Source organism: Bactrocera tryoni, chromosome 4, assembly GCF_016617805.1.
Source record: "Bactrocera tryoni isolate S06 chromosome 4, CSIRO_BtryS06_freeze2, whole genome shotgun sequence".
Taxonomy (NCBI): Eukaryota; Metazoa; Arthropoda; class Insecta; order Diptera; family Tephritidae; genus Bactrocera; species Bactrocera tryoni.
The window spans coordinates 63812960-63835727 of NC_052502.1; the positions used below are offsets into that span (position 1 = coordinate 63812960).

General features: G+C 32.3%; 4 protein-coding genes across 8 annotated transcripts; 2 read left to right on the plus strand and 2 right to left on the minus strand.

Annotated features, from left to right (window-relative positions):
* The first annotated feature begins 1577 nt into the window (after positions 1–1577).
* LOC120774431 (DNA-directed RNA polymerases I, II, and III subunit RPABC1) lies at positions 1578–2336 on the plus strand. The gene has a single exon (XM_040104069.1). The coding sequence runs from the start codon at positions 1654–1656 to the stop codon at positions 2284–2286; it is 633 nt and encodes a 210-aa protein (XP_039960003.1). The 5' UTR covers positions 1578–1653; the 3' UTR covers positions 2287–2336.
* A 328-nt stretch (positions 2337–2664) lies between these two features.
* On the minus strand, positions 2665–4859 carry LOC120773724 (zinc finger protein 566-like). Of its 4 annotated transcripts, none has more exons than XM_040102779.1 (5): positions 4522–4852; positions 4340–4471; positions 4186–4266; positions 3803–4099; positions 2665–3735 (listed from the first exon to the last, which is right to left on the minus strand). In XM_040102779.1, exons 1-5 carry the CDS (start codon positions 4771–4773, stop codon positions 2767–2769), a joined length of 1731 nt encoding a protein of 576 aa, XP_039958713.1. In that variant the 5' UTR covers positions 4774–4852; the 3' UTR covers positions 2665–2766. The 4 variants fall into 4 exon arrangements, with proteins under 4 accessions (XP_039958713.1, XP_039958711.1, XP_039958712.1 ...); XM_040102777.1 differs by having other exon boundaries at positions 3803–4135; positions 4522–4851; XM_040102778.1 differs by having other exon boundaries at positions 3803–4135; positions 4186–4262; positions 4339–4471; positions 4522–4851.
* A 2841-nt stretch (positions 4860–7700) lies between these two features.
* Positions 7701–18597, plus strand: LOC120773723 (zinc finger protein 510-like). 2 transcript variants are annotated; one of them, XM_040102776.1, is made up of 5 exons: positions 7701–8078; positions 8136–8267; positions 8496–8870; positions 9437–9556; positions 12988–14070. In XM_040102776.1, exons 1-5 carry the CDS (start codon positions 7806–7808, stop codon positions 13942–13944), a joined length of 1857 nt encoding a protein of 618 aa, XP_039958710.1. In that variant the 5' UTR covers positions 7701–7805; the 3' UTR covers positions 13945–14070. The 2 variants fall into 2 exon arrangements, with proteins under 2 accessions (XP_039958710.1, XP_039958709.1); XM_040102775.1 differs by lacking the exon at positions 12988–14070 and adding an exon at positions 15452–18597 and having other exon boundaries at positions 7702–8078.
* Positions 18598–18917: 320 nt separating this feature from the next.
* LOC120773722 (zinc finger protein 570-like) lies at positions 18918–22087 on the minus strand. The gene is made up of 4 exons (XM_040102774.1): positions 21686–22087; positions 21486–21626; positions 20951–21430; positions 18918–20451 (listed from the first exon to the last, which is right to left on the minus strand). Exons 1-4 carry the CDS (start codon positions 21968–21970, stop codon positions 19399–19401), a joined length of 1959 nt encoding a protein of 652 aa, XP_039958708.1. The 5' UTR covers positions 21971–22087; the 3' UTR covers positions 18918–19398.
* Between the last annotated feature and the right edge of the window lie 681 nt (positions 22088–22768).

Here is a 22768-nt window from a genome sequence, read left to right on the forward strand (position 1 = left end):
ATCAGGGACTCGCAACCTAAATCCAGAGATAAAGAGATGTCCAACTCCTCTCTCATTGGAAGTGAGAGAACAATTGCTAAAAATCAAAACCTCCTGAACCCGAACAGCTGATCGAGTTCAGGGGGTTTTAACGTTTATCAATTGGAAATGAGCGATGACCATATTGAAATCTTACCAAAAAAATTCGTAAACGGTGGGATTTGTTGGATTGTTCAAGATCACTTATAAAAAATGTAAAACAATGAAAATTAAATGAAGTTGTGAAATTTAAATGCATTTGATGAAACATTTTGCAATGTCAAGCATCATAGTATTATTTTCAATGGAAAATTATTAATAACATTTATTGATTGAGAGCTAAAAAGCTTAAATCCTTTAACATACCATAAAAAGATTAAAATAGTTTCTCTATATATTAATTAACCACTATATAGTAATTTTTATTCATACTAAATGTTGGGTGTTTTAATTTAAATGCCCAAAAATTATTATTCTATCCAATCTGGCCATAATGGAAAATGTTATAAAAACGCTAATTTTGAAGCGCTCTCACACTGGAATAAATTGAACATCCCTTTATTCCTGCTAAATCCTCCCCTGGCTTCCATTTTATCTGTATTGCACAAATTGCGGTGGAAGTAGTTCTTTCGACTATTTACATATTTCAAGTCTCAACGTTTCAATTTCTCTCTTTCCGATCAATTTGTAGGTTACAAACCCCTTTTTATATAAAGTTCTACACTGGAATATACACTTATTAAAAAAATTTGTTAAAGAATTCTAATTTTTTCTAACTTTTAAAATTTAAATTGATCACTGAGTTTTACCATTTCAATGGTTTCACTAATGTACGCTAAAAGATAAAGTAATTAACAGTAATATTAAAATTAACTGCAACTTATAGCCCTGACAAACGACAGCGCTAATTTGCATTAGCAGACTTAATTTACATTTACTTGCGCATTTGATCCATGTTAATGCAAATTAGTAATGCACAAGAATTTCGTGCATTTAGCTGAATCCTTTGCGTTTACATAAGAGGTAAGCAGTTTTATATTGCTAATTAAATTATGTGCAAGTTAATACAAAAGCAAATTTTAATATTTTTAGATGGCAGAAAATAAACAACGCACAGTTTGCTATCCATTTTTCCAATATTCTTACTTTTTCGCACACTTTTTTCGCATTACAATCAATTATTGCTTTTAATTTCACTCTATTATCTTTTAACGTAGTTAATAATAAACGAATTTTTTCGTTAAATTTATATTGATTTTCCAAAAAAGTACCAAAATTTCTGTTAATAATTTATCTTATTAATTTTTATTTCACTTTCATTTAAACAAGTAAACAAATTTCACAAACAGCTGTCTAAATGCACAAGTCTGCCGTCTGTCACCAAAAATTTCATTTTGTCAAATGTCAATGCGCATTAGCGTTGCTTAATAAGCATTAATTTTGCTCGTCTGTCAGGGCTATTAGTTGCCGCAAAATAAAAAATATCGATTCCAACTTATAATAACTATCGAATAAATTTTTGCTCTCCTTTAGGAAATAGTTGGCAATTCTATAAAAGCAGTTGTCAAAGTAAGCATTGTGGGCATCCAAAAGTACCATCATTTAATTTTTGTGTGTTTCAATAAAGTTAACGAAATGGATGATGAAGCAGAGACTTACAAGCTTTGGCGCATTCGTAAAACTATAATGCAACTTAGCCACGACCGCGGATATCTGGTAACACAAGATGAATTGGATCAAACGTTGGAGCAGTTTAAAGAAATGTTTGGTGATAAACCCAGCGAAAAGCGGCCAGCACGTTCCGACCTTATAGTTTTAGTGGCGCATAATGATGATCCAACTGATCAGATGTTTGTTTTTTTCCCGGATGAACCGAAAATTGGCATAAAAACTATCAAAACATATTGCACGAGAATGCAAGAGGAGAATATACATCGCGCGATCGTAGTGGTGCAAGCAGGCATGACACCGTCGGCCAAACAATCTTTGGTTGATATGGCGCCGAAGTATATTCTAGAACAATTTCTTGAATCGGAACTTCTAATCAATATTACAGAACATGAACTGGTTCCTGAACATGTTGTAATGACACCAGAAGAAAAGCAAGAGTTACTAGCACGTTATAAACTGAAAGAGAATATGTTAATGCGGATTCAAGCGGGAGATCCGGTTGCGCGTTACTTTGGTCTCAAACGAGGACAGGTGGTTAAAATTATACGTTCGTCGGAAACAGCTGGTCGTTATATATCTTACCGACTTGTTTGTTAAAATTAAGTTTTGGGTTAAGATGTAGAATAAAAAATCATTTTGATAATGTATGAACCTAATGTTGTCATTTCTAGCAAACTTTAAATAAGGTTTTGTACCAATTTCTTAGGTCTGTTATAGGATGTTTTCAAATTTTGTGGTCATGCAACTGGAATTCTGATTTTAATAAACCTCTATATGAAAAATTTCCGATACACAAGTATATGCCTACTGCCAAAATTAAGATTAAGAAATTAACATTGATTTCTCGTAAAAATTTTTGCAAATGAGCGGTAAAATAAAATTAATAACAGTTAATAATAATACATAATGTATTTTTTTTTAGAAAATATTAATTTTATTTGTGTGACCTTTTTTCTTTAATAAATTTATATGTAATTCTTTTCAGCAAAAGCTTTAACGAATGAAGGGAAACTTTAATAATTTAATTAATGCAGTTCCATTGTTGTTCTTATTTAAGTATTATCAACTATTTATGGACTAGTCAATCAGCGACTTGTTTAAGTTTGCTAACGATGTTCCATGTGATTTCATATGTCCGCTAAGACCTGCATGTTGTGCAAAACGTTTCGTACAAATCTTGCAAACAAATCTCTTTTCTTTATCATGAATATATTTGTGCTGACGTAATTGTTTCCTAGTTGTAAATCCTTTATTGCACACATTACATATTTTGTCTTTAACTTTCATATGTGCGTTCATGTGTTCTGTTAATAAACCCTTTGTGTAGAAAGGTTTGTCGCAATACTCGCAATTGTAACGAGGTCGGTTTTCATGTCGCCGCATGTGCGTACTAAATAAAGATGATGTTCGTAGACTCTTGCCACATATATCACAAAAGTAGGGTTTCTCACCTGTGTGTGATCGCATATGTATTTTTAAATCTGTTGATGTTGCACAAGATTTGCTACATATTTCACAATTATATGTGTAGTCATGTACGTGCCTACGTAAGTGTACAGTTAAGTTAGCGGCAATCTTAAATTCGTGACCACATATGTGACATTTGTATGGTAAGGACCCATTGTGGGTTGATAAATGTATCTTATATTGTCCTAAACTGGAAAGTATTTCTCCACATATTGAGCATTCATAGGGCGACACATTTACTTCAATGAAAGCAATGTGATCGTAGTAAGAGTATGGTGATTTATAAGCAATTTTGTTTCGTTTACAACGTAATTTTTGTTTCTTTTCGTCTGAACATATTTTTCGCAATTTTGCAATTTCACTTTCAATATCCTTTTGTGTCATACTTAATCCAGTATCCAAATTAAAATCATTATGTATACATTCCAAAGCATCACTGCGACGATTATTAAACCTATATGTAATGTCATTTTCATCCCAAAGACATGGAAACTTTTTATAAAGTTTGGCTAAAGCGATATACTGATCATCAGTTAATAGGGGCGGGTTTGAAATAGTTTTCCTAATTTCTACAGGTTTCTGAAAAAAATAATAGTTTTAGTTCATTTATGTAAAATCTAATTACATTTCGTAGGACTTGTCATACCTTTTGCGCTTGTTTCTGCAAACGCGGTTTTTGTTTTATAAAGGATTTGAGATCTGTGAGCCAAGCGGGGGTGTATTCCCGACCTTTGGCTTCATAAATTTGCATTCGAATAATCTCAGTATGAAGTTTAAATCGGAATTTTGCTACTAACTTCTGAATATTTTTCCATTCTTCTGGCATACCAACAGTTGAGGCTATATCTTTTAATAAATTCTCTTTCTCTTTTTTTGTTGGTTGCCTAATTCTTTTATCCCATAATGCTGGATGTTTTGCATAACTTGAAAATATATCTGTCATCTTGGAAGTTTGGAACAAATTTTTAAGTTCATTCACCTGTAAATGAATTTTTATTATTTATTATTACTTTATGCCCTAAAACTTACCTGCTCATTTCTATAAATTACTGAGTCATTAGGAGTATTACTAGAATAATCGGTATCTACGGATTCCTCAAAATAATTATCCTAGAAAGTTAAAATATAATTTCCTTATTAAAATTGGAATAAGATATAACATTTTTTTTATCAATTCGTTTACATCACTGAATCCGTCCCCATATTCTTCTGGAATAGCCGCATCTTTATCTACTTCATTGCTTATATCTTCAGAATCTAATTCTATTTCAACTCTTTCAAAGCCATTCAAATAGCAATCATTTTCATCTTCATCCTGCAAAAATTCAATTTTTACCAAAATTGTGTAAACATACTTATGGTTACCTGCAGTTCCATTTTATCATCCGACACATCGATTTCCTTAGTTGTTGTTAACGCTTGGTGGTCGATATTTTTGGCATTTTGATTATTAATTTTAGGAAAATGGTCTTCGCACATATGATGAATAAATTTTTCCAACTGAAGGAAAGTATATTCACAAAATACACAATTCAGAAAAAATTTTTGATTTTCTGCAGATAATAAAGCAGATATTTCTCCACATTTTATTTCTTCCTTTTTATAATCCATAGTCATTAGAGCGAATTGTGTTACGAATTGTGAATATTGGAATTTTAAGAAATATTTTTAATATTATACGTCTAGTAGTCCCATAAGAAATGTTTTAACAAAATTTGTAAACAAACAGATTGAATACGTAGTGCAACGTTGCCGTATATAATTTAAAAGTAACTTTCCCGACATAAAGGGTAGGATATACTAACACCCTATTCTCGTGGCCTCACAAAAACTATTGTGAGGTTTTCCGAATGCTGAGGTTATATCAAACGTAACAATGCTCGCAATTACCTCACAAATTTGTGATGTAACTTACGGTGTTTGTACATTTAACTTCCTTCTAAGTATAGATGAAAAGACATTTACATATTCATGTTTAAATAATTCGGTCTTGATTTTGTTTGTATATATGTATGTGTGTATGTAATTAATAGGCAAAATTCTGATTTGTTTGGCGCCGAGAAAGAGGAAGTCCTCCTGATTAAAAAATATTAAGGGTTATAGGCAATGCCGCAAATGCTTAGTTTACGAGATATTCGACTTCAAAGTTCAAAAATTCGCAAAATTCGAACATTTCAACAAGCTATTTTACCCCGTTAAACACACTTTTCGCACATTTTTTACTTCAAATATATTAAATTAAACTATAAACATTTAAATACATCCACATTTTTCACTTTTTGCAGGTTTTTTACCTAAGAAATCTTTATTTTAAAAATTGCTTTTCACGCTCGTAGTAGTGAACATCATTTATGTGCTAACCATTATGAGATAGATAGATAAATTAATGAGGATTGCACCGCGACCTAGGGTCTATTGTGCCCTAACAATTATGAGGAAATGGAGCGCTGCCATATGATAATAAGCAAATATGAGCAATTCGCTGAATTTCTCTATATCGATATAATTCCTCTTTCTTTACTTAGCAATCTTAGTTCTAATAAAAACAAATGTGTCTATAAATTATATTTCAAATTAAAATGAGTGTAAACCGTCTTTCCATGTATACGGATTTTTTCTTATATAAATTTAATAAACAACTAGGTAATATTATATAATAATATTTCGTAATAAAATAATAAAATATTTAGGTTCCCCCGGGTATTCGCTCGATCAGGGCTATTTTTTTTAAAGTGCGGCCGAAGGCCGCCAACGCAGAAAAGAGTACTGCGCGAAAGTACTTCAGTTACACCGATATGATATAAATTTTATTCGGTAGTTGTGCGATTGCGATTTACTCGTGTATGGGCTTGTGCGCATACCAATCCATGTTCGCGAAAATGTTTGATTTTTTACGATCGGTGTGCATACATGTATGTCGTGTATGGCGCTGTGTGCAGACAACATCTCATTTCGTCGGTCGCCGAATAAGAAAGATCGCAGAGAAACAATTTTCTTTTTGCTTGTCGCACATATTCACTAGAACGAACGCAAAATGGATTTGTATGTCGTGTATGGCGAAACGATTACATACAGATCGAACGCACATGTGTGTCGTGTATGGCCACTTTTACAGAAAAGTGCTTCTCAATTCTTGTGGTGAGTGCTTTGTTCTTTTTTTCTTGTGAGGTTTGAGCAAGAATAACCGCACAGCAAACCTCACAAACCAGTAGTGAGTTTTTCTCAAAATAGGGCTGTTACCTCCTTCGTTAATTACCATAGCCAGCTACTAAAGATTTTTCAAAACCCTGGGGTGGTAGTGCTCCGTAAAGAGTCGTAAAAGGTCGCGGTCACTATTCTTAATCTATAACATAATACAATACTTTCAAATATTAGTTCATTATGCATTGCTGATATTTTTCATTATAACGAATAAAAAAACTTAAATGTATTTCATGTCACTAAAATTATAAAAAAAAACGCTTTGTTCATTTATTGAGTAATTTGCAGTTTTATATAAATGAGTTTCATATGCAATCAACGCGATTACTGCAGGGTTAAGAGTTTCTTAAAGACCTAGCTGCTACAATATGCATACGCTGCCGTATGTTACTGTCAAAAAATGAACGAAATTCAAATGCATAAAGAACGGACAGTAGGCTTTGAAATGACTATAATGTCCTTACATGCAGAAGAGATAAGTGTAAATAAACAATTTGTGTTTTGATTTTATATTTCGTTTGGGTTTTCCAATTCAAAAACTAATAGAAAATAAAAATATTTAAAATGCTTACTTCTGTTTTAGACGGAATATACATATTTACAAAAATTAATGAAATTAAAAACAAAGTTCGGTCATGTTCAGTGAGGGAAATAAACAGAAAGAGGAAAGGGGATGGTTTTTGTATGATTCCTAGAAATCAAGAAGAGGATCGACCACACCGTTGTTTTATATTCACGCGATTGAAATAAAAGACATATCGTTTGTCGTACAAACATTTCTTTTTTTAATAATTTTGATTAAATTTTGTATAAAACATTCGTCGTCCTCCGTCTTCAAATTCAAAATGATGTATCTGTTGACAAAAAGCAAAAACAGCTGATTCCGTACGGAAAATGCGACCAGTTTCGCATTTTCCTTGAGCAAATGAAGTTTTGTAAGCTTAACGAAACTTGATGCAAAGTACATTATAGTTGCAAATACAATTTATTATTGGGACAGTTTCTTACGCTAGCTTCAGATTGCTTATTCACATTATAGTTAGGCCTTAAATCGGATTCAAAAAACTAGCCGAAACTTTTGTGCATATATCAAGTTCATATCTTTCTTTCGAAAAGGACACTCGAGTTGCCATTTATACATATATACGTGAGTTCCCATGCCCCTTGACGGCTTTAAGAAAATCTAACTAAACGGCGTGGGGATAGTTACAGAACGCGATTGCATCAATACTGTTGTAGGGTAACTTATATAAAACTTGCAACATGCTGTTTCATTTTCTGAATCGACATTTCGAATAGTTATCGAGTAAAATTACACAAATCCCATATCTAAATTATTTTTTTTAACAGATTTGTTTACAATTTGGTCTTAGTTGAGGAGTTTTTAAATAAAAAGAGTAAAGTTTATAAATATAAGCAAGTGGTATAAAAAATTCAAACCATTAAACATGGAGATAGAGAGAAACAATGCTAAAATTCAATGCAGTGATTTCAAGAAATGCGGGGAAATAGCCACATTGCTGTCGATTGGAAAGCCGGACTTTTTTTTGAATTGTGGTTTTTGTGAATATACTTTCATTCAATTAGATAATTTTATCCGCCATATGTATGAAGACCATCACAACGAATTTCCTGGTTATGAATTAAAACAAGATCCCAATGAAATGGAAGAAATAATGATGGAGGAAAAGTACAACACAGAGCCCGAAGAAATCGACGATGTAAGCTTAATAATGTGAAATCGCAAAAGCAAATCAATAAATATATATTACTTTCAGTATAATAATACCAATGATTATATAATAAAAGGATTTGAAAAAGTAGAAATTGAAGTGGACATGTCTGAAGAACACGTTCCTCTCGATATTGGAGACAATTTTGCAAAAGAATATTGGGATGAAGAGAACCTGGTAAATTTATATATATTTTTTTGTTATGAGAAACACCAATACAAAAATTTACACTTTTTACAGATGTAGTTTCCGAAACGTATTGTATGAAATATATTGTGTGGTTTTCGGATTGACAAATTTTTATTTTTTATATTTAAATAAATCGCTATTTTAACTTAGTAACTCTACATTCTTAAAATTATCAGTTAATTATAGGACTAATATTTTCTATTTACCTGTTCATAGCTTGAAAATAAGATACACGGAGGTGAATTCCAAAAAGGATGTAATAAGGTGAAATTGCCCTCTGAAAAAGAAAACACTCGTAACCGACAGCATACAAAACAACATAACAACAAGTTATTAGAAGATGCATACAATAGTGAAGAAACTACTGATGACTTCACGATATCTGAAAAAATTATTGAAGTAGAAAGAATATCTAAAGTTAATCGTCGGCGAAATGATAATAGAAAGAAAAACATATTAAAAGATGATAAAATCAAAAGCGAAGGAAATGGTAATGCCTCGGAAATTCCACAAGAAATCGAAAATTTCTCTTACTTCGAAGAAAATAGCCATGTCCTGCCCAAAAATACACTTGAATTAAATAGCAATCAGGTAATATTACTAAATAATACTACTAATATTTTCAGTGCAAATGATATAAATTATTCTATGTTGCCTTTCGAATTTATCTAAATTTCTTAGCGTTAGGTAACGGTAGGCACGATTTGTTCAATATCGTGCAATAATTTTTTTAATGTGCAACTCCCTATCGTGGTGTCTACTCGGATTGGACAGAGATTTAACAGTAGTCCATAAACTGTTTGCGCCGGCGATGATATTGCAAGAGTTCGGGTGCTCTAACCATTTCCTTCGCATATAGTTTACCAGTTGAGATTCTCGAAATAGCAGCTCTTGGCCAGATAAAATCTGGGACAATTATGATGACGTAGAACAATCTGAAGAGAGAATTCATAATTAATAATAATACATACATATGTTTCGCATAGGTCGGTTCGTTGAGATAATTGAAGTTACATATTTTAAAATGTACTTATTTGTACTTCAATCGGATTTAAAAGCTTTTAGTAATTTTCACTAAAAAAAAACAAATTATTTAACATTTTTAGTAAGTACACAAAAAGATCTATATCGAATTCTCATTGTATTCTTATTGGCAGCTGACTGGCAATTCTTACAAATCAGATGACTCTGATGTCGAAAAAGAGTTAGAAGAAACTCAAATCTCAGATTCTGGGCATAGTGAAGATAAAAGAAACGAGAGTTTATATGAAGCACAAGTAAGTTTATTTCGATTATTAGTATTTATATTTCTTAATATAATAATAAATTTACTAATAGTGATGGAATTACGAAATGTATACATTACGCTATTTATTATATATTTCAGAAAAAAATATTTGTCTATTTTCTGTGATATATGTGTTATAATATATATGTAACATATTCAAACCTACGAAATTCATATAAAATTATTCAAAATACTATTTATAAACATATGTAAATTTTATTTTTTGTCGGGTTAATTGTTTTTTTGGTTGAAAATTTGAAATATTTTAACAACCCATGAGGCACAAAAAGTTATCGATGAATTTTTAATGCATTTGAAATAATTTTTATACTCGCAGCATGTTCCTATGATTATAACAGTTTTGTTCTTTAGTTTAGTATTTGCATCACCTAAAACTAATCGTGATAGATATAGCATTAAGTATATACCTTAATCTCCTCCTGCAAAAAAAAATCGGATTTTCATATAAAACTCACTATTATGGCTAATTTAAAAAAATAATCCCTGCAAAAAAAGAAAAACGTGTAAAAAAATCTCATTTTACATGTAAATCTATCTATTCGTATTATCAGAATTTTCATGTATGTATATGTATATGTATAACTGTTAAAAGGAACAAACAAAAAATATTCTGGGAATGGTAAAATCAAAATAATAAGTTGCAAATTTAGATCGAAGTTGAGAAAATATTTAATTCCGTCGCCAGTTTCAAATTCGTATTACGATAACATGTTGTAAAATAAGCCTATATTTACCTATGGAATTTAGAGTTTATTGCAAAAAAATTACATAATTAATCATCAGGTGCAAAAAACGTAAAACCGTGTAAAAAAAAGGTAAATAGCAGGTGTTTAAAAATCCGTGCAGAAAGGAGATCAAGTGTATTGTTGTATACAGCCGTTGACAACTAATTAGAAACGCTACGTAGTTTGAAGTAAATGATATTATTTTCCAATGGATCACTTATTTTTACTGTTTTTTAACTCATTTTCTTGAAACTTACGTTAAACTTAAACTCTAATAGTAAAAATTTTAATTAAAAATCCTTTTTTTTTGAAGATTTTAACAAAAATGTGTAGAATCAACGATTTGAGTGCGATAGCTAATTAGAAACGAAAATATTTTATAAGCAAAAAATTCTTCTATTAAAAAAATTGCTTACTTTCAGTTACTATTTTGTTACTTAACCCTTTTACTTTAATACTGCTTCACATCCACTGCCAATTGACGTTATAAGACTCTGACAGCACACCACTAGTGTTGCTTGCCATGCCGTCCTAATTTCATCAAAAAGGACATCCATATTTGTGATATTTTTGGTACCTACAGCTTTTTTGACATCAACAAAGATGTGTTCTCTCCAAAACATTCATGGAATTTTTAACAAAAAACTTTTGTGTTGTGTTCCCGTATGTTTTGGATTGTTATTTTGTTGGAATTTCCATAGAACATGCAAATTCTTCCTTAGTACATGGCAAAATGACATTTTTTAGAATGTCGACGTATTTCTCCTTTTTTGAAATTAATCCATCAATCTTATGGAGCGGAACTACAACATTCCTGGGAAAAAATTCCCACACCATGATTGATCCTCCATCATAGTTCACTACCCGCAAAACATAGCGAGGATCAAATTCTTGATAGATTGGTCGGCGAACATACTTTCGACCATCAGGATCTATGCGATTAATTTAGGTTACATCGCTTCAAAAAACATACTGCCATTGATTTGTTGTCCAAGATCAATAATAGTTGGAAAAGTCTACGCGTTTTTACTTTGAATTTTAGTCAGAAGCGGTTTCCTGCGTGCTGCTCTTCCGTGAAGTTCAAATTCGACCAAACGGAATTTATTTTCTTGGATATTTGGCCATTATATTCGTTTTAAGGTTTATGTAGAATGTTAGTGGAACTCTTTTTTGGGCCTTTTCGGGCGATGGTAGTAACTCAGCGGCCTATTTATGTTGAAGTTTTTGAGGTTATTCTTTGCGTGTAACATTGGAAATAGTTTTAAACTTCTTTACATATATGCCTAAGAGCATTGAAAACAAATTTTTTGACCTGATTCAAAATTTCTTTGTACATCTTTCCAGACTGACGAAGGTCAAAAATGTAGCTGCGAGGGGTAGGTGTATAGCTGCAGTTTTTTCTCATTAAAAAACTTGATTAATACATTTTAAACCACAACTTTGACACACATGCATACCAGATATCAATAATATTATTAATAACAAGAAAAAACGTTAACTTCAGTTGCACCGAAGCTGACATACACTTCACAGGTGCATTTCTTTTAGTAACTATGTGTTCAGTTTTTATGGAAGCTATAAGCTATAGTAATCCGATCTGAACAATTTCTTCGGAGATTACATTGTTACCTTAGAAAATAATCTATACCAAATTTCGTGAATATATCTTGTCAAATGTGAAAGTTTTCCATACAAGAACTTGATTCCGATCGTTCGGTTTGTATGGCAGCTATATGTTATAGTGGTCCGATATCGGCAGTTCCGACAAATGAGCTGCTTCTTGAGAAGAAAATGCAGTTTGCAAAATTTCAAAACGATATCTTAAAAACTGAGGGACTAGTTCGTATATATACAGGCAGACGGACGGACAGACAGACAGACAGACGGACATGGCTAAATCGACTCAGCTCAACATACTGATCATTTATATATATACTTTATAGGGTCTCCGACGCTTCCTTTTTGGTGTTACAAACTTCGTGACAAACTTAATATACCCTGTTCAGGGTATAAAAATTAGCACCAGAAGGAATTTTAATTCTTTAAAGAACTTCTTCTAATTAGCTGTCGCACTTAATTTACCTTCTATATGGTAATGTATTTAATATTTGATAAAAAATTAACTTCAACTGCACAACTACAAAAATCAGCGAATTTTGTATATAGTAAATAGAGTAATGCAAACAATGCAAGACTTTTAAGAATATAAATAACGGTATACAAAAACATTTAATCATTAAACTCATCAGCCACATACAATTAAGGGAGCGTTTCTAATTAGCTGTCAACGGCTGTATATATGTAAATGATGATGATGACGAGGTGAGTTGAAATCTAGGTTACTGTAGGCTCGTGCAAACAATGTTGTGTTAAAATTTCGATATCTTGATGAATAATAATAACTTCGGGACGCACACAAAGCGACTTTAATCGTATACGTATAAAGTGCCATAAATAAGCTCCACTTTTGTCAATATTTTACAAGTTAACGAAATGCTTATGACTATAAAAAGTGAATACTATGTGATATATACTTACATACATATACACATATGTGTGTATGTAGGATATATGTAGGATAAGTTTATACATTAAGGATTATGGTATATAATATTTCAAAAATAATATTGGGTGGTATACATATATGGTAACTGTTACAAATGGTTTTTTTCAGACGAAAACAATACTGAAGCCCACGAAAGTAACAATACCAAATATCATTTTAAATGATACACAATGTCAAGTTTTAGCGGATATATACAAGACACACACTTGTCTATGGGATGAAAATGATATCGCATATCGGTTTGGCAATAGACATAAAGAAGCATTAAATTCCATACTAGAACAATGCAATGAAACGTGTGGCTTAAGCTTGACTAATAATGAATTGCAAAGTGAAATTGTAAGACTGCGAAAAATAACTTCGATAGAAAAGAGACAAAAAATTCTTTGTAAAAGAAAGAACACTAAATTCAAACCTCACTGCTCATATTATCGGCACATAGAATATCTCGAAGTGGATGTGTCACCTTTCGAATGCACAATATGTGAAACATTGTTTCCTGGTTTGGGTAAACTGAAGGTGCATGTAGCATCTCATGATGGTTCGCTGCCATTTACATGCTCGCTGTGTGGACATGGGTTTCAGCTGGCAAGTAATCTAACCATACACTTGCGAAGGCATGTACAAGACTACACATATACTTGTGATATATGCAGTAAATCTTTCGCTACATCCACAGATTTGAAAATACATGTCCGGTTCCACACAGGTGAAAAGCCCTACGTTTGCACTATCTGTGGCCAAAGACGTTCAACTGCATCACACCTATTTATACACACTTTGCGGCACCAGAATCGACGACGCCACCAATGTAAGATCTGTTCAAAGACTTTTATCGAAAAGGGAACTTTGAAAGATCACATGCTTTCGCACTCACAAGTCCGTAATTATATATGCGATGTATGCCAAAAAGGATTTAAAACCAAAAAGCATCTATATCAACATAAATTAATACATGCTGCAGAAAAGAAATATGCTTGTGCATTTTGTGGAAAACGCTTTTCACAGTCGGCTGGCCTTAAAGGACATATGAAAACACATGGTACAAAGCTTTCAGCAACTTAAACTGGAGATAGTCTCATTGTTTGCAATAGAAATATGTTTTATTAACTTAATAAGTGTAAGAAATATTGTTTTCAAAAAAATAGTAAAATGGGATGTTCGTCTGGAACGCATTTAAGTAATGTAAAATCCTTCGGTGTTTAATTTATTTAAATATTTCTTGTACGCTTAAAATGTTACTCCCATACAATTCTAATAATATTAACTTAAACCATTAAATTTTATTTAACTTAAACATAAGTTTTATGAACTTTTTAATATATAAAAATATATTTATATTATACTACAAAATAAAATAGCATCTGAATTTATAAAAACAAGAAACCATGTATAGGTTAAATAATGGGTTGTCAAAAAAGTCTTGCGGTATTTTTATTAATTTTTTTTTTTTTTGAAATTGAAATGAATTTTTGATAACTCATGCCCAGCTCTTGACCGATGCTACGGCTGCTACTATGCCGGTCTCTTTCGACCAATTCAGCGATTTTATCGCAATTTTCGACGACAGGCCTTCCGGAGCGTGGCGCATCTTCGACCACCTCTACACCAGAACGAAAACGTTGAAACCATCGTTGTGCGGTGGAAATGGAAACCGTATCGGGTCCATAAACTGCACATATTTTATTGGCGGCTTGAGATGCATTTTTGCCTTTATCGTAGTAGTACTGTAAAATATGCCGTATTTTCTCTCTATTTTGCTCCATGTTTGCCACGCTATAACTCACGAACGACTTAAAAGAAACGACAATCAATCAAACACGTGTTAGCGCGTGAAATGAGCTTTCCAAAAAGGTATAGCATGACCCGATGCGACGAATAAAACTAGAACTACGCGCTTTCAGCGCCAATTAGCGAAAATACCGCAAGACTTTTTTGACAACCTAATATTATATTAGCTGAAATGTATCCTATAAACATCCATGCGTTTTTGTTGTTGCAATAATTTTGGCGTTGCATGGTCATGCCCACTGCTTAATAGTTGTAGCGGTTATTTGATACCCTGTTTAATAATAGTTATATTCGGTTACATTGAAACTTAGGGTTACATTCACTGACTCAGGAAAACATGTCGATAATGATTCACAATTGAAAGTGTTTAAGGCGTATTCAAGTGATAACTTCATTATTAATAGTTTTTAACATTTTTTTGTGGCAAAGAATTAAGTTTTCTTTACTTTCGTGGGTTTTAGTTTCCTCTCATATATAATTGGTTATAACTTAATTTTAAAAACAATTTAAAATTTTTAAGAAAAAGCGGTAATAAATAAGTAAATCTTAAAGAATATTAGTCTCAAACCATTGTTTTATTTACTGTCATGTATATTAGTATTTATGATAGACCTTAAAGGTCAATCCTTCTATTCTCTTTTTGAAGATGGGGAGGTGATTCGAAGGTGGTCTTTTTAGACCTCTCGTCTTTACGTCTTCACTACGTGTTTGTTCATAAGAAGTCTTCACCGATTTGAACGCATATATTTTAAAATACATTATATATATTCTTTTATTTCAGGCTAAATCAAAGACAGCGATTATGAAAATGACGATAACTACGGATATTACGCTAAAAGATGAGCACTACAAACTTTTGGCTGAAATATATGAGGCGAATAGGTGCCTTTGGGATGAAGAGGATATCGCATATCGGTTTAGGAATAGGCGTGAGGAAGCATTAAAATCTGTACAAAAGGAATTCACTGAAAAATCTGGCCTGAACTTGACCTTAGAGGATTTGGAAAGTCAAATTGTACAGCTGCGTAGATCTTGTTCGATTGAAAAGAGAAAAAAAATTCATTGCAAAAGAGACAAGTTAAAGTTCATACCCAATTGTCCATATTATCAGCAGATAGCCTATCTCGAGGTTGACGTGCCACCTTTCGAATGCAAAATATGTGATAAGTTACTATCGGGTTTGGGTCAATTCAAGGTGCATGTCGCTTCTCATGATGGTTCACTGCCATTTAAATGCCATCTCTGTGGACATGGCTTTCAGTTAGCATCTAATTTAACTGTGCACTTACGGAGGCACGTGCATGATTACACGTATAATTGTGAGGTGTGCAATAAGCCCTGCGCCACAACGACCGAATTGAAAATTCATATGCGTTCGCACACCGGCGAAAAGCCCTTCGTTTGTTATATTTGTGGGCAAAAGGCTCGAACATCTTCCCAACTTTTAGTGCATACGCTGCGCCACCAGAATCGACCGCGTCACAAATGTAAACTGTGCCCTAAAACATTTTATGAAACAGGAACATTAAACGAGCACATGAGTATTCATCGGAATATCAGAGACAAAATATGCGAGATATGCGATAAAGGTTTCACCAGCAATAAACAATTACGCCAGCATCAGCTTATCCATAACGTCGAGAAAAAGTATGCCTGCAAATTTTGTGAAAAGCGCTTCGCTCAATATGCCGGCCTCAGTGGGCATATGAAAACGCATGGCACAAAATTATCTGCGAGCGTTCCTGACAATTTTTTATAGGACTAAAAATTTCTGCGCCTAAACTTTACTAAATATGTCTAAGTTTAAATTAGTAATATTTTTCAAAAACAAACTAAAAATTTAAATTGATTATGTATCAAAATTCTCTCTTCCGTTTTTAATATAATAATTTTCCCAACAGTTGGGTCGTAACAGGAATGGGTGACAGACTTTACTCCGGCAGAGCGCTGTAGATTCGGTAATATTCTCAAAAATTAATTGAAGAATGTTTTCTGCCGCTACAATATTAAGTTTTTTGGCTATGTAAAGTTTGCGTTTCACTAAAACAGGGGTGACCAAAAAATTTAACTCCAGAATCACACGACAACAATATCAATTACAACAACATTGTTCTCAGGATAAGAAAAAATATGTACTTCGAATTAAAACTTTATTACTAAAGCTCCGTCAGGATCGGAAGGACCTGTCCGAACCGTTCGATAACAAACGAGGTTTCTAAAAGAGTACAACTGCTGGCATACGCCGATGATATTGATATTGACTCAACATTAGTTTTGCTTTCTCCAGACTGGATAAGAAAGCGAAGCAGATGGGTCCGTTAGTGAACGTGGGCAAGTCGAAATATCTATCCAAGTGTAGAAGAACCTGGCTGCACTTGCTATCTCGAATTGGCGTCAAATTGTTAAAAGAAGCAACAATTGGCGCGCTGTTGCCAACTCGGCTATAACCGCGTAGCAGTGTCTACGCCATTAAAGAAGATCAATGTGCATATTGTTCTTAAAATGCTGTTTGTTGTAAAAAATATTGTTGGGAATGTTAAATTTTTTTCTTATTTTACACATTTCAATTTAATTAAGTGCATAGATCCTTCGGAGAAGTTTTCATATTGGATTCTATTAAAATGCATTTATTTTACTTTCTCATAAACGCATCAGTACTCAGACGATTAAGCTGCAGCTTTTCTAAAAACTCATTTACCGCTTTGTAGATTTCCTTCCTTATTCCGTTGCTGTTGTTGTCTTACGTATATTAGTATTTTATTTAATTTTTGCGTCTACATCCACAAACATGAGGAAATTATTACTTGTGATGCATAGAGTGTAGTTAGTGTTAAAACGATTTCGTTTATTTTCTACAAGTGGAATTGCTTGTACATCGCTACTTTATCAAGAAAGAAATATATTAAATTGTATATTAAGTGCTTCGCGTACGAAACAATTAAGTAGAAATACTAGGAGACGCACAAAAAAAAGGAAATTAGCTGTTTTAAAATTTTGTTTATCCATATTTCAAAAGCAATTTAAGTCATGAATCCGCTATTCGAAGACAGCTACTAATTAAAAAAAAATCAACATGTACATCCTGGCCGAAAATCCACTTTTTATTTTGTGCTATACAAAAAAGTTTACGTACACACAACTTCCGCAACTATTCATGCTCTGAAAATCCAACTAAAACAAATAAAATGTTCAACGATACTATAAAGATTTAATATTTGGCGTAGCAACGTCCTTCACATCTTCCATAAATTCTATCTGAATAACTATCATCTCGGATAATTATCTTACGACTTATATTTAAAGGGGAATAGAGCACATGCATTTGGCCAAATTATTAACAAACCGTCATCGAGTGTAAAGATAATTCAAACATTTGGAAATTCTGGAACTTTGCAAGTAAAACCACGTTTAGGTTGTTCAAAAAATTAACAGCCAGCGATGAACGTTATTTACTGTGTGTCATACATGCACAACCTAAGCAATCGACTCCAAAAATACAGTACTAAGTATTACGCTCATGATGGCGTGTCAAAATGTGGTCCACAAAAATGGGGTTTGATGGCTAAATGCGAGTTAATTAAAAAAAAAAAAGACACAGACGTGCAGTCCGAAAATGCTTCGGCCTTTTATAGTAATTAATATTAATTTACTCAAAAAAAGTTTAACATAATATTCCAAAACTTTACGGATACTTTTTTGTGATTTTTTTTTATCCTTCTGTTTTTTTATTACTTTAGAAAATGAGAAAATTGTTGTAAATATACATATATTTGTATGTATGAAATATGATAATCAATTTGTGTTTTTATGTATAAGAGGGGATAGATTTGGTCAAGGGGCTATACTAGTATACTTTCAAAAAAAATATTTTTTTTTGCTTGTTCGATAGTTTATATTTCCAAAAATGTCGGCAAGGTTTTTGAATGGCAGCGTTCTAAAGAGCGAACGCTCGCAGGTATAAAAATATATAAGTGAAACTTTAAGCGCGTTTTTAGCTCACCTCATAACTCAACGAGAAATTGACCGATCGACTTCAAATTAAAACTGAGTATTGTTGAATAAATACTATACAATGACTTACGATCTTTTTGATTGGTTGAAAATTGTCAAAAACAACAATTTTTTACTTAAAATAACGAAAATTTTTCACAACTACGCCATTTAAATTTTTGATATTTTTCAGAACTCGGAGGTCATTGTATAGGAAATATCTTCAACTTTAATAACCTTTTTGAATTTGTTTCAGCTACTCTGAAGACTGCACAGAACTCCGTTATTTTTCAACATTTTTGAAAACAAAAAATCTTAAAATATACCTTATTATGCCCAAAGAACTTCGAAACATTCGATCAAGGACAGTCTTTCAAAAAAATTCACAAAAATCGTATACTTTTTCATGGGTAACACTGGTATAGCCCCTTAAGTTTCTTCACAAAATCACCCTGTACGTAAATTTTTTTGTATATGTAAGTATAAGAAAAATGCATTAATAAGTTTTTTTCTGGAAACATAATGTTAACCAATGTGCTTAAATTAATAAAAAAAAATAAATTTTTTTAAGAACAAACTAATACTCTCATTTGGCAAAATGTTGTAATTGTAAAAGGTCATAAGCTTTGAAACAATATTTTTATTTTATGCTTGAATTAAGCTCATAGAAAAAAATTACTCCTTATTACCAATTACATACTTATGCACATTATGAAAATAAATTAATAACCTTTACAATTATACATCATTGATTCCATATGTATCTTGACTCTTCGTACTGCCTGAATTTTCACCAAAGAAAACTTCTGAAAATTCATTTAATTCTTCGGGTGTTTTTTTCGCGGATAACTTTGTGCCATGTGACTTCATATGACCACTTAGACCAGCGTACTGGGCAAAACGTTTCCCACAAATTTTGCATCCATATTTTTTGAAGGCGTCATGTATACGTTTATGTTGTTTTAACTGCATGGGGCTTTTGAATCCTTTGTTGCATATATCGCATATTTGGTCTCTTGTAGATCGGTGAACGCTCATGTGCTCTTTATATAGTCCTTTGGTGTAGAAACCTTTTCCGCATACTTCACATCTATGACGTGGTCGATTTTCATGACGCCGCATATGTGTATTAAATTTTGATGCTGTTTGGAATTTATTTCCACATATGTCACAAACATAGGGTTTTTCTCCTGTATGAAAACGCATATGAACCTTTAACTCTGTTGTGGTTGCACAGGGCTTATTACAAATTTGACAACTATAAGTGTAGTCATGCACATGCCTTCGTAAATGTACAGTTAAATTTGTTGCTAATTTAAATCCATGTCCGCAAATATGGCATTTAAATGGAAGCGAACCATCATGAGATGCTAAATGTACTTTATACAGGCCAGAACCAGAAACTACTTTTTCACATATTGTACATACATATGGATTTACATCAACTTCCAGGAATGTAATGTGTTCGTAATAAGGACATATAGGCTTATACTCGATATTTTTTTGTTTGCACAATATTTTTTCTTTCTTTTCAATGGAGCAAGCTTTTCGTAACCGTAGGATTTCTCTTTCCAATTCCTGCTTCTCTAAATTTAAACCGGTTTCACTCTTAAATTCTTCATAAACAGATTTTGAAGCTTCCCGACGTCGGTTACTGAATCGATACGCTATATCATTTTCATCCCAAAGGCTTGGATATCTCTGGTATATTTTAGCAAGCGTAATAAATTGGTCGTCATTCAAAAGGCTTTCTAGAGGTGGGGGTTTCTTTATGAATTGTTTACAATTATACTGGAAATAATTTAAAAAATAATTAGACGAAGGTTATTTACTATAACATATGACAATTAATAAGCAGTACAAGTAGTATCATTGACTTTATCTTTGATTGCGAACGAAGCGAATTCCTTTATTTTATAATATTAATTATTAAGGGTTTACGTATTACAGCCCTAATCTGAGAAAACCTCACAACTGGTTTGTTAATAACGCCACAATTCTTGCTCAAACCTCACAAGAAAAAAGCACACAACACTCAACACATGAGGTGAAAAGCACTTTGCTGCGAACCAGTTATTTTACTAAAACAAGCAAGACAAATTAAAAAAGTGAACAACCAAAAAAGCGAGTAATTCTACAAATCTATTAAATTTGGTGCTTATTTGCAAAATATAGGAAGTTATGAGCATTTGTGCTTTTGAAATCACCTCAAAATACGAAAACCTCACAAATAACAAAAACCTCACCTAGCTCAGGACATTAGAATAGGGCTATTAATTTCATATCTTACCTCTGATCTTTCCAAATTTCTTCTTTCGATATACTCCTCACGCTTATCGTTGTCCAACAAAAATGTCATTGCATCAAAATAGTAAAGAGTTGACTTCTCAAATGCCGATATCCGTTTGGATTCTCGTCGAAAAGTTGTACGCAATCTAAAAATCTTTTGCCTGACGTCATCTTTTGTAGCATTTGGATACTTTTCTTTATATTTTTCAAGTAAGATATCATATTGTTGGTTGCGTACCAATCTATCGGTATAAGAGTCGCACTTCGAATCCCACAGTGCCCTGCATGAATGATATACTTCTATAAGTTCTATAATAAATCTTCGTTTTGCGTCACAGTTACTAGATTTTGTTTTTGGACTGTTTTCAGGCGGCTTAGTATCACTTTCTTCTAAATTATAAGATTCTTCGTAGTCAAAATCGCTGCTAGATTTGTATTTATGCTCTGCCAATTCATGGCTTTCATTAATTTCAAAGTTATCCTAAAATAAAGAATGTACAAATTAATTTGTTCCGGAAAATTTAAATGAGACTTACATTTTCCGTACTGTCTTCGTCAACGAAATCTTTTGGGGTTAATTCCTCTTTAATGACAACAGGACGCTTAATGTCACTTGTATCCAGTTCAATTTCGACCCTTTCAAAGTCTCTCATATTAAAATCATCATCATCCTCCTCCTGTAAAACATATCTTTTTGTCTTATCTTAATTCATTTTAATTCGCTGATATTAGTTACCTCTAAATTTTTTACCGAATTTAGACATTCTTCCAAGTCTTCTATTTCTTCATCATATTGATCAATTTCATTTTCTACTTCCTCTACCTTTGCTTGATTTATTTCGACTAAGTGGTCTTCGCACATGTGTTGCATAAAATTCTCCAATTGCAAAAAGGAATAATCACAAAATTCGCAGTTCAAGAAAAATTCTTTCTTTCCCACTGACAGCATTGTAGTTATTTCTCCACATTTCTTTAATTTACTACATTCTATTATTTGTTTTTCAAAACCCAACGCCATCATGTGTTTTTCATCCAAACTTTAATTACAAGAACACCAAATAATCCTTATTCTACTAGTTTAAAATGAAAATACGTACAATAACATCCAAACCAAAACTCTTTTCTCGGTATAAGAATAATAAATCGAATATGCACTGCTATCGATAGTACTTAAGGCGAACACGTAGTACCAGCTATAAATCGCACGCTTCTTTTGCCAAAAATAAAATTTCGTATTGACGCCGTTCAAACGGGGACTCTTTTGTCACTAATTATCGGCAAATTTTTATTTGGTGTAGTTGGTTGCGTTTTCACGAACGACATAAGTCTGACAACTTATCATATTCTCAAATTCTTGTATGCTTATAGCGGGATTCTCTAGTTTCTATTTGAGAATTTGAGACATTTTGAGGTAAAATCTCAATTTGTGACTAGTTACTATTTACTTAACAGTATCTAGCGTTAGTCTCAAAACATTGCCTCATATTTGAGACCTAACTAGCAGGTCACAAAACAAAAAAGAACTCTTGTCTGCCATTTTGTATATACTGAATAGATATTAATCGATTGTCGTTTTTTTATATTTTGTAAGCAACTCAAACACGAAAAGGTTAAAAATAAATAAACTTTACATAAATTTCGTAAATATTATGAAACAAAGTCAACATATATTTTTATTTTTATTGATAAATATGTTTTTTGACTACGTTATAGAAAATTTAATATTTTTTATCGACATATTTATTTTCATTAAGTTTAAAAACATTTCTGAATAATGAAATGTAATAGATTTTGTGACTGTCATTTACAGAAAAGTAAA